This window comes from Helobdella robusta, assembly GCF_000326865.2.
Source record: "Helobdella robusta unplaced genomic scaffold HELROscaffold_81, whole genome shotgun sequence".
NCBI lineage: Eukaryota > Metazoa > Annelida > Clitellata > Rhynchobdellida > Glossiphoniidae > Helobdella > Helobdella robusta.
The window spans coordinates 259,394-271,517 of NW_008705469.1; the positions used below are offsets into that span (position 1 = coordinate 259,394).

At 32.3% G+C, this 12,124-nt stretch overlaps 1 protein-coding gene across 1 annotated transcript; it reads left to right on the plus strand.

Moving 5' to 3' along the window:
* Window positions 1-4,376: 4,376 nt before the first annotated feature.
* On the plus strand, window positions 4,377-5,737 carry HELRODRAFT_90368 (hypothetical protein; the record flags this gene model as incomplete). Its single annotated transcript, XM_009032438.1, has 4 exons — window positions 4,377-4,500; window positions 4,849-4,945; window positions 5,268-5,323; window positions 5,685-5,737. The coding sequence occupies 4 exons, from the start codon at window positions 4,377-4,379 to the stop codon at window positions 5,735-5,737; spliced, it is 330 nt and encodes a 109-aa protein (XP_009030686.1).
* Between the last annotated feature and the right edge of the window lie 6,387 nt (window positions 5,738-12,124).

Here is a 12,124-nt window from a genome sequence, read left to right on the forward strand (position 1 = left end):
GGTGCCCTGGCTGTCGGTGAGCCTCTGTGCAAGGAGGGAGAATGAAGGAGGACTTTCGACTATCGTACCATTAACAATTTAATATAGATTAGCTAAGGTATTTGAATTTAGATAGGATTATTTTTATTAAGCAATTTGAGATGCAGGCACCGCTAAGCTTTCTGATGAGAATTTTCTCTTTCTCTGTGTTTCAACAACAATCTCGAGGAGGACTGGCACCAGTTTTGGAGGACAACGTAGGAACCGAACCGCATTCAACATTCTGCCTTTGTCGAATGGACGACGGTAAGTTTTTTTTACATTTTAATCACTTTATTATTTTAAAATATTATTTATTTGCCATTGTTTCCATTTTATAATTTTTTGCTCCTAAGATTCTAACATTCATTTACTACTACGCTTATAAAAAAATTTGTCTACAGAATGATGAGAGGTGGGTTGTGGTGGGCGTCAGCACGTTTCAGATGGTGGTCTCATGATGATCGTTCCGATGACAATTCTAAGATGACAATAAGAAGTTTCTGGAGAGTACACGCGCGCACATTTACGCACATACATCAATACAACACACACATACACAACATCCATTCAATCGGTGTCGTTGTTATGTTTCTCTTCAACTTTCTATTTTCTTTACCGGACTTAATTTTATTCATAGGTAAGTTAGGGATTGAGATGAGTTGAACAATCGTAGGTAGGCTAGGGCTTAACATTAGTTAAAAAGTTTCAAGTAAAATAAAAACGCTGAAATATGTAAAATAAAATACCTAAAACATGTAAAATTCCAAAAACGTAGAAAAACATATTTGTAGGTAGGTGAGTTGAGTTAATGATTATAAGTAAGCTAGGGTCCTGAGAGTAATTTAATTGTAGGTAGGTGACTGACTACTATTCTTGCGACTTTTTACTAGTTTTTTGTGATGTGTTTGTTTTCGCTTCACAGCCCCACACCAACAAAACAAACTACATTTTATTCTTGTCGTCGCCTTAAATTTTACCTTTTTGAACAATCTTTTTAATAATGTCTATTTATTTATTTAATTATTTATTAAATGTTGACTGGTTTCTATTTTTTTTAAATTGGTTATATAATTTTTGGATATTTCTTGATTTAATAAAAGCAACTATTGTGTTTTTCTTTCTTTACTAAAATCTCGAAATTGTTTGTAGATCTGTAGGTACAGTTAAGTGTTTGTTCGAGTTTGAACAAGCCTTGCAAATATTTTTCAAATATGGTTCATTGATTGGTTGGTTGATTAGTTGATTGAATGAATGGTTGGTTAGTTGATTGGTTGATTGATTTCATAGTATTTTATATATGAAAAAAAAATCCGATTAAGCCAACATACGGCTTTACTTGGCCACTGTATTTTACCAGACAAAAGCAATTTCTTTATTTATATTGACAAAAATAATTGTGAAATGAATATATTGACTTATTTAAAGCATTATATGTAAAGAAAACCGCCATGACACTGTTGTATGAGACCCAGTAAGCCACTGCAGTAAGCCAACGTATGATTTCAGCAACCATAATCTCTATGAGCACCAGCAGAATGTAAAATATTCATTGAATATAATGAAGATAGTTGTTCAAATAACAATTTTGATCTATTTAGGTCGTTTATTTCATGATCAAACAAATTTTTAACATGATCGAATAGTGTAAAAAAGGGTGACTTTAGTTCAATCCTACTAAGCCAACCTTCGGCTTCAGTAAAAAAACTACCGGATTTCACAGGACCAAAAGTATAATTTTTATATTCAAATTAACAACAATAATTTAATAATACATAATTTTATTTAATAAAATCATAATTTTATTCAATAAAATTAAAGAGAATTACTACAATGTTTTAAGCATATTAAGTCAAGTAAATATTTCATATAGCTTGCTCGTTAAAATCCATGCAATTTCGTAAGCCAATAATCCAAGCACGACAAATTATTCTAATTATATGAAATTATCCACATAATTGAATAACTAGCAAAAATTGAATATTAGTTATTTTAAAAAATATATTCTTTATTCCCAGGCCTAAGCATTGTAAGTAAAAATTTTACAACCAATCAAGCAATAGGATTTAGGATTTTAGGAACAAGTGCTGTTAGTGTAGTAGTTGTAGTAGTGTAGTGGTTGGTAGTCTCTAGTAGTCTAATCTGTTAATGTTCGTTAGTGTTATCTGTTATTTATTTTAATTAGTAATTAGAATTAGTAGTTTAGTTTTAGCTTAATTATTAGAGTTTAGTAATTTAATTACTAATTAGTCGTCGTTAATGTTGTTACGTTACCCTTACCGGTTACAGTTAATCGTTAACGAGTCAATTGTTAGAAGAGTGGTTCACAATCAATCACTCAATCAATCACTCAATCAATCAATCAATCACTCAATCAATCAATCAATCAATCAATCAATCAATCAATCAATCAATCAATCAATCAATCAATCAATCAATCAATCAATCAATCAATCAATCAATCAATCAATCAATCAATCAATCAATCAATCAATCAATCAATCAATCAATCAATCAATCAATCAATCAATCAATCAATCAATCAATCAATCAATCAATCAATCAATCAATCAATCAATCAATCAATCAATCAATCAATCAATCAATCAATCAATCAATCAATCAATCAATCAATCAATCAATCAATCAATCAATCAATCAATCAATCAATCAATCAATCAATCAATCAATCAATCAATCAATCAATCAATCAATCAATCAATCAATCAATCAATCAATCAATCAATCAATCAATCAATCAATTAGCTTAGAAAGCGCTATTTCCGCGATGTTCAACAGCGCTCCTCAATGAATTTTGAAAACAGATGGGTCTTGAGATCCGCTCTGAACTTCGCAAGTGATGGAGAAGTAGTTAGAAAAGTAGGTAGAGAGTTCCAGAGAAAAGGACCAGAAAAAGCAAAAGCAGATTTGGCAAAAGAGTGTTTAACACGAGTTAAGAAAAAGCGAGAAGAAGAAGAATTTCACAAAAAATTTTTTTAATTTAAAATGCAAAAACCGTCATACTGCAATATCTATCCTAAAACAGCATCTAGTATCACTATTCAAAACATTTTAAATAAAAGCAATATTCCGAAATTAGTAAATAAACGATCGTAATTTTAGACTTGGGCGATAAAAAATCACCCTCCAATTTTCCTCCGGAAGTAAGCTCCTTGCTCGACCGTCAAAAATGAGCGAAGGCCGATATATTTATTCTAATTATATGTTTGAACTACGGTAAAGCATTTCGATATCGAACTATCGTCATATAAACTCGTTACTATGTTGCGCTAAAGTTGAAGCCAAACGGCCATAAACAAATATTTCGCCATTTAGTCAGACCTTGGTTTGTTTTGAAAAAATTTGCTCACGTGATCATACGTGCTGGAAGAACCTACAATTTTCATCTTCAAACTTCCTAAATTTAATACATTTTACGCAAAATGTCAGTGAAAATTAGTTTTTTTAAATTAAATATTTTAATTAATTAATTTAAAATGTGTTTAACTTTTCTGGATTAAAATAAATTTTTCAGTAAGAAACCGGTCCTCCGTCAATTTTATAAAAAGGCGCAATTGTTTCGAAGTTTAAAATTAGTGATAAAAAGTGACATCTCGCGATGATAAATAACTTTTTCATTTTTCCGATCTCATATGCGATTGAGTTTGTCCTTCAAAATCTTCACCAGAAGATTACTACTAGTTTATTAAATAAAATGTTTTGTCTGTTGTGCCAATAATTTATTTTAAAAGGATTCAGTAATTAAATTATCATTTTATTACATTCAGAGTCAGTATGAGTTTAGATTGGCAGTTAGAAACAGAAGCATTAGGATCATGCTTAGACAGGGTAAGATTAGCAATTAGTGAATGGTCTAACAAGAGATCAGAATGGGGATGTTATTATTAAATTTAGACAGATTAAGAAGAATAATACTTAAATTAGATTAGTTAGTGTTAAGACATTAAGTTAAGGTTAGCTTAGCTGGTTATTATTAGTTAGTCATGTTGGTAAATTAAGGAAATGAACAAATGATTAATGAGATTAGTGATAAATCAATATAATAAATATTTTGGTCATCACATTACAATTGCGCAACCTTATTAATTTTACTACTTGCTATTTGCAATCATCCAATTTATTTATTCACTTGTAGTGTGTTTATGGTTGTCTGGAAAATGAAATTTTACCATGATAATATCATAAATAGATATAGATTAATAAAATAATTTATCTCTTGATCAACCTCAAACACATCGCAGGCAATAGCAAACCAGCCAACAAAAGACCACGAAAAACTTGGAATTGATTAAAAGTGAATCATTTTATTGAAATTATTCAAGAAAGAAAGGTTAAAAATGAACTTACTGCCTGACACTGAGAATAAAATTAAGGTGATGGATTTGAATCCCCATCTGCTGTGTTCGCTGTGTAGCGGCTATATGATTAACGCCAGTACCATCATAGAATGTCTCCACTCGTGTTAGAATAATTAATATTTTTCAATATTTTTAACTGATCTGTAAAAATAATAATTATTTATTTATTAAAATAATATAAAATAATAATAATTATTTATTTATTGAAATAATATAAAATAATAATCATTATTTATTGATTTATTATTTTCATTTGTAATTATTTTAAAAATATTATTGTATTTATGTCTAGTGCTTGCAAAATTATCTTGTATGTCTTCTGCACTCATGTTATATTATTTATAAATATAATTTAACGTAATTATTTAGCTATAATAATTATTATCTTTTTATTATTTAATTTTGAAAAGTATTTACCATAATTATTTTTTATTCATTTACCGTTTTGCAGTTTGTAAATCGTGCATATACAGCTACGTAGAGTCCAACAAGTATTGTCCTATCTGTGATGTACAGATCCATAAAACTAAGCCACACACCAATATTAAGTTGGTGGTGATTATGATGGTGATGATGAGGATGGTGATAATGATGCTGATGATGATGTTGATGATAATAATGATGATGGTGATGATGATGTTGGTGATAATGATGATAATGATGATGATGAGGATGTTGCAGTTTATAATGGTGATGAAGAGGATGATGATGTTGATAATGATGATGGTGATGATGAGGATAATGATGATGGTGATGTTGATGATGATGTTGCAGTATATAACGATGATAATGATTGTGATGGTGATGGTGATAGTTATGATGAAAATAGCTGAATGGTTTTACTAGTAATGTTTTAATTTTCATCATCAGGCCTGACAAAACCCTGCAGACGTTGATCTATAGACTGGTGCCTAACCTGCTGAAAAGTATCAAAATTTGTTTTTGAATTATTTCATTCTTCTATTCATCCATTCATTCATTCATTCGTTCGTTCGTTTGTTTGTTTGTTTGTTCGTTCGTTCGTTCGTTCGTTCGTTCTTTTGTTTGTTCAATCATTCGTTCATTCATTCATTTGGTCATTTATCCAACAGTTATTCATTCACCCATTCATGTATTGATTGAGTAACTGATTGACTGGCTGGCTGTTGATTGGTTGGTTATTGGCTGATTGATTGATTGATTGATTGATTGATTGATTGATTGATTGATTGATTGATTGATTGATTGATTGATTGATTGATTGATTGATTGATTGATTGATTGATTGATTGATTGATTGATTGGCAGATGAGATGCAAAGAAGACAAACATTTTTTGACGAAAATCCGTATGTTGGTTAGCTAATTAATTCATTCATTCCTTCATTCACTCATTCATTCATTCATTCAGTATTTCATCTATTTATTCAATTCATCATTGCTTTATTAATAATTTCATTCATTCATTCGTTCATTCAGTCTTTTAGTCTTCCTTTTTTTCAGTAATTCATAAATTCAATGATTCATTCTTTTAGCTTATTCAATATTTCACTCCATCCATTCATCCATTCATTAATTCGTTCATTCATTTATTCATTCATTAATTCACTCATTTACTCACTGAAAATCACAATCATCATGACCAACAGATCCAACAACTCTATCAATCAACCTTCCAACCGAACATCACCACGTGACTGACCGCTACCAGCTCCTTCGATCTCTACAAGACCAAAGCAACTGGATCAGTCTGCAGTTGAACCTAGCTACCACGGCACCAGCTAGCACTAGTTCACTAGTTTCTACCACTTTTTCTGCTACTACTGCTGCTGCTGCTGCTGCTGCCACTACTACCGGTCCATTAGTTACTTTTGCAGCTGATGCTTTCAGTACTTCTGCAGCTACTACTACTACTACTAATAATAATAATAATAATGATGATGATATTGATAATGATGATAACAATAGTAACAATGGTGGTAAAGAAATTGTTGGTGATGGTGATAGTGATAGTTATGATGGTGGTAAGGACGACGATGATGCTGATGATGATGATGGGTTTAATGTTCACAAGGAGTCACCAACATCCTCGCTAATGTCTAAACTTTCTCCTCTATCAGTCTCTACATCGTCGTCATCATCACTATCAACCTCATCACCATCATCACAATCGTCATCCAAGGCGACTTCATCATCGTTATCATCATCGTCGTCAGCAACCATATCATCATCAAAAAATCAACCACCACCATCATCATCAACAACGTCATCAAAACCTTCATCATCGTCGCCACCGAGGTACCTGTTTTGTCCCCCAGAGGTCACCGTGGGTCACATCATGAGGCTGCTGGTGGAGAAGTACGAACTCGCCTGCCAGAGGAGTGGCACTAAGAAGAATGATGATGATGATGATGATGGTGGTGGTGGTGCTGGTGATGGTAGTGATGTTTTCGAGGTTGGAATGTTTAGGCTGTCTGCCCTCATTATCATCATGTCTTTATAGCCATGCTGTCGTTTGTGTTATTATTATTATTGTGGTTGTTGTGGCTGTGGCCGTTGTGGTTGTTGTGGCTGTTGTGGTTGTAATTATTGTTCCTTTTCTTTTTACTATTATTATTATTGTTATTGTTATTATTCATTCAATTCAATGAAAATATGTCTAAGAAAATTGTAAAAAGTGTTGCTGTAGCGTTTTAAATGTAATCAGAGTGCAATCAAATGTAGTCGGAGTGCAAATCAAATGTAGTAGGAGGGCAAATCAAATGTAGTAGGAGTGCAATCAAATGTAGTCGGAGTGCAATCAAATGTAGTCGGAGTGCAATCAATTGTAGTAGGAGTGCTATGTAGATTATCATCTTTACCATTTTTTTTGTACAGATTAATATATTTGATATGGACAATGAAATTCTCAGCAAGCAATTGCAAGTTGGAAAGTTGATTGACAGAAAGAATTGGGATAAGGTTTTATTCTTTTATTTAATTTGTTCATTCATTCGTTCGTTCGTTCATTTGTTGAATCATTCATTCAATCATTCATTTATTTTTTCATTAATACATTCATACATTAAGTCATTCATTCTGAGTATTCATCTATGCAGCAATTGAGCCATTCAACAACTTGCTCGTTCTTTCTTTCTATCATTCATTCATTAACTCGTCCATTCATTAACTTATCATTCATCCATTCATCACTACATTCATTCATTCATTCATTCATTCATCCATTCATTCATTCATTTCAGACCAAACCTTACAGACTGACATACCTCATAACTACATCAATGGCGCTTGAAAAAATGTCAAAAATCGTCATCAACAACAACAAAATCATCTGCTACAACAAAAACAACAACAATAATAATAACAGTAGCAACAATAACAACAACAACAATAATAACAATTGCGTCGTGGTCAAGAGAAAATACACTAAACGTATTAAAGATGTTAGTAACATTACTAGGGTTAAAAACATTAAAAATAATAATAAAAATAATAATGAAAATAGTAATAATAATAATAATAATCACAACAACAATAATAATAATGATAATAAAAATAGAGCCAGCAATAATAACAAGAGCAGAAGGAGTAGCATCTTGAGGTCTAGTGGTCAGTTTTGTGCTCAATCAAATAATAAGAACAGTAATAATAATATGAATAATGTGAATAATAATATGAATAATAATGATGACGACGACGATGATGATGGTCGTGTTAATGCTGACGATGACGTCATCGGCAAGTTGGCCAATAGGAAGAGAAGACGGAGCAAAAAATTCAAACTGCCTTTCAAGAGGAGGAAGATTATGACGTCATCATCGTCGACATCATTATCATCATCGTCATCAATAGCTGTATCGTCGTCATCACCATCATCAAAAGTGGCAACAACATCAACATTATCAACAACAACAATTTTATCACCATCATCAACAGTTTCATCATCGTCATCAACAACAACAACTACTACAACAATATCATTATCAACAACAACAACAACAATTTCATCATCATCAACAACAACAACAACAATTTTATCATCGTCGTCGTCATTGTTGTCGCCACCATCAGCAACATTGTCGGCGAAAGCGGACGAAGTACCATCGTCGACATCGTCGTCTGCAACTATACTCAACAACTTGAATGAACCAGACATCAACAATAACAACAGCAACATTAGTAATAGTAGTAGCAACAACAACAACAATAATAATAATAATATGAATAATAATAAAGATGATGAGTGTAGTATTCATTGCAATCACTTGAATGGAACCGCCGGCAATGCTAATGATGAAACAAGTAACGATGAAAATTGCTACAACAACAACAACAATAATAATAATAATAATAACAATAATAACAATAATAATGGTGACGGTGATGATGATGATGTCTGTACTACAAGTAGCGGTTATTTTAAAAATGAAAGTACAAAGGATGTTGACTGCTTCATAACAAATGTAGAATTTATACCATCATCATCATCAATATCATCATCATCATCAACAGCATTACTATCATCATCATCGTTATCGTCATTAGCAGCTACAGCAGCAGCGACCACCACTACCACCACCACGACGACGAAATATGATAGAAATCTATTTGATCTCTATTACCAGAACAGACCAATTTTTCTACAGCAACCGACTTCAACTAAAAATAAAATTTCTACTACTACTACTACTACTTTTGCTGCTGCTACTACTACTACCACTACTACTTGTACTGCTGCCACTACTACTACGACTACTACTACTTCAGTTCTTGTTGCTACCGCTGTCACAAATGCTCTAATTTTTTCTTCTACTACTACTACTACTTTTAATAATTATACTAGGAATGACAATAATACCACTGCTGCTACTACAATTTATAATAATGTCCCTAGATGCTGTGTCACTACAAACCTTTCTTCATCATCATCACCGTCGTCATCATTATCATTATCGCCGTCGTCGTTATCATCATCATCTTCTTTGTCATCGTTATCATCACTATCGCCGTCAAACTCGTTATCTTCAAAACAAAATGCCCCACTTCCTTATTGTCCTGTTGGTGATACTGTGATTAAATGTAGTGCTGCAGATTATTGCTGTTGTAAGGCTGGCAACTGCACTGCTGCTACTAAAGCTACTGCTATGGCTGCTACTACTACTACTGCTGCTGCTGATGCTGCTGTCGCGACTAACACTACCTCTACTTTTTCAACAATGTCAGTAGTGACTCCGTTGAATTCAGCTAAATCTTTTTGTGATAGTAAACCAGCGACATCATCATCATCAGCATCGAAGGCGGCCACAACTACATTAAAAACGTCATCAACAACCTTGAAGACCTCATCAACAACAACAACAACATTGTCAAAAAATTTACTAACATCAACAATAACAGTTAATAGCGTCCATTCTAGATCACTCGCGTCAACAACTACAAAAGTTACATTAATAATGACGTCATCAACAACAAAAACGTCGTCATCTTCACTATCATCACCAACAATATCAACAACAACAAAACAGCCAATTAAAGTAAGCGCAACTAATTCAACAACATCATCATCAAGAACATTATCTTCCTCATCATTATTATCATCACCATCGTCAGCAACAACAACAACAACAACATCATTATCATCATCTAAATCAGTAACAACAACAACACCAATGGTCACAACAACAACATTAATTGAAAGAACAATGACAACAACAAGGCCTTCAAAAATAACATCAACAACAACAACGACATCATCATCATCAATACCGAAACCATCAGCGAGATCATCATCATCAACACCTACGTCGTCATCATCATCAGCGCCAGCCTCGTCGACGATGACGTCATTCAAAAAGGCGGGAAACATATTTGAAAACTTCAACTTCCTGGCGAGCATCAACAACTACGATGGTGATGACGATGGCCGTCTTACCAACAACAACAACAACAATAATAATAATAATATTATTAATAGCAACAATAACAACAATCATTCAAATGACTTTAATGGCCCAGCAAGTGCTTTTAATCATAACTCTAAGAGTAATAATGTCCACAATTGCAATAATAATAACAATAATAATAATAATAATAATAACTTCAATTACAACAATAATAAGAGTAATAATAATAATAACTTGAAAAGACCACACAAGGAGCAACAGCAGAATTATGAGCCCAAAAAAATTTCCAAGGTAGAATTTCAGAATTCGTCAACAAAATTTAACCAATCAACAACAACAACAACGTCATCATCATCATCGACATCATCATCATCTAAAAAGAGCTTCTACATATCAAACAGAGAAGTCAGTGGTTTATTCATGGACATGAGTCCAAAATATCTTAGGGAATTCCCAAACCCCGGGCTCGCTTTCACGACAGCAGCTACGGCAACGATGGCGTCATCGTCGACGATCGCCACTCCAAGTGGCCCGCAGCAGGTGACGTCATTGGGGAAGTCCAAGATGCTGAGGAAGTTTAAAAATGGTAACTCTACGTCAACGCCCTACAGACGAAATAATCAACCACAACTTTAACAAAATAAAAATAAAATAATAATAATTATAATAATAATAAACGAACTTAATAACGATAAATGACATTAATTATTGTAATAATAATAATTATAGTTATAATTATTATCCGTTTTTTATTTTATATGTCTGTCTGTTTTCTGTTTGATTGATTGATTCGTTGAAAAAATAATTTTATCCCTTGAAGAATTTGATGCCAAACATTTAAATTTGTGATAAAAACAATATTAATTATAATGCTAATAATATATAATTATATTATAATTATATTATTATTATACTTAATGATAATGATGATTATGATGGTAATCTGTACATACATATACTCTAGATCCTGTACACATATATACTCTAGATATGAACTCAATGTTTTGTATATAATGTGTGTACATTAGAAGTACACTACATATACTTGCATGTGTGCTTGTGTGTGTGCGTCCGTGTGTTTCAGTGTTTGTGTAGTGATTTAAGAAGACCACATACGCATTATAACATCGATAATTATGACGATTTTGCATGTTTTTATGAGTATTTATTTATCTCTCCTCTCTCCTCTCTCTCTCTCTCTCTCTCTCTCTCTCTCTCTCTCTCTCTCTCTCTCTCTCTCTCTCTCTCTCTCTCTGTTTTTTGGTGTTTCGTTGATACTTTTGAGAATTTATTATGAAAAATTGTTAATAATTTAAATAATAATATTGGGTTGTGCGGGGTAATTATTATATTATATATAAATTCCTATAATTTTCTATTATTTTTAAAATTATCGTTAGGGGTTGTTTTAATGTTGAGTTTGTTTGTTTTTTATGTTGATGTTGTTATTGATGTTGATGTTGTTTTTGTTGATGTTGATGTCTTTTGTTGTTGTTGTTGTTGTTGTTGTTGTTGTTGTTGTTGTTGTTGTTGTTGTTGTTGTTGATGTTATTTCTCATTCTCACTTTCTTTTATTTAATGTTGAAAATTTTCGCCTACTAATATTTTCATACTTTCGAAATCTGCTAACAATTGGAAAAGTGCACGCATGCATGTGCTGTTTGACGATCAATTATCAGTAGTAGTAGTAGTAGTAGCTACAACAGTAGCTGTAGTAGCTGTAGCAGTAGCTTCAGTAGCAGCAGCAGTAGTAGTATTGGTAGCATTCTAAGTTTAAAAAAAAATTTCCAATCCATTTCTAAGTAATTGAAATTTCGTTTTATTGATTTAAATCTGATTTACAATA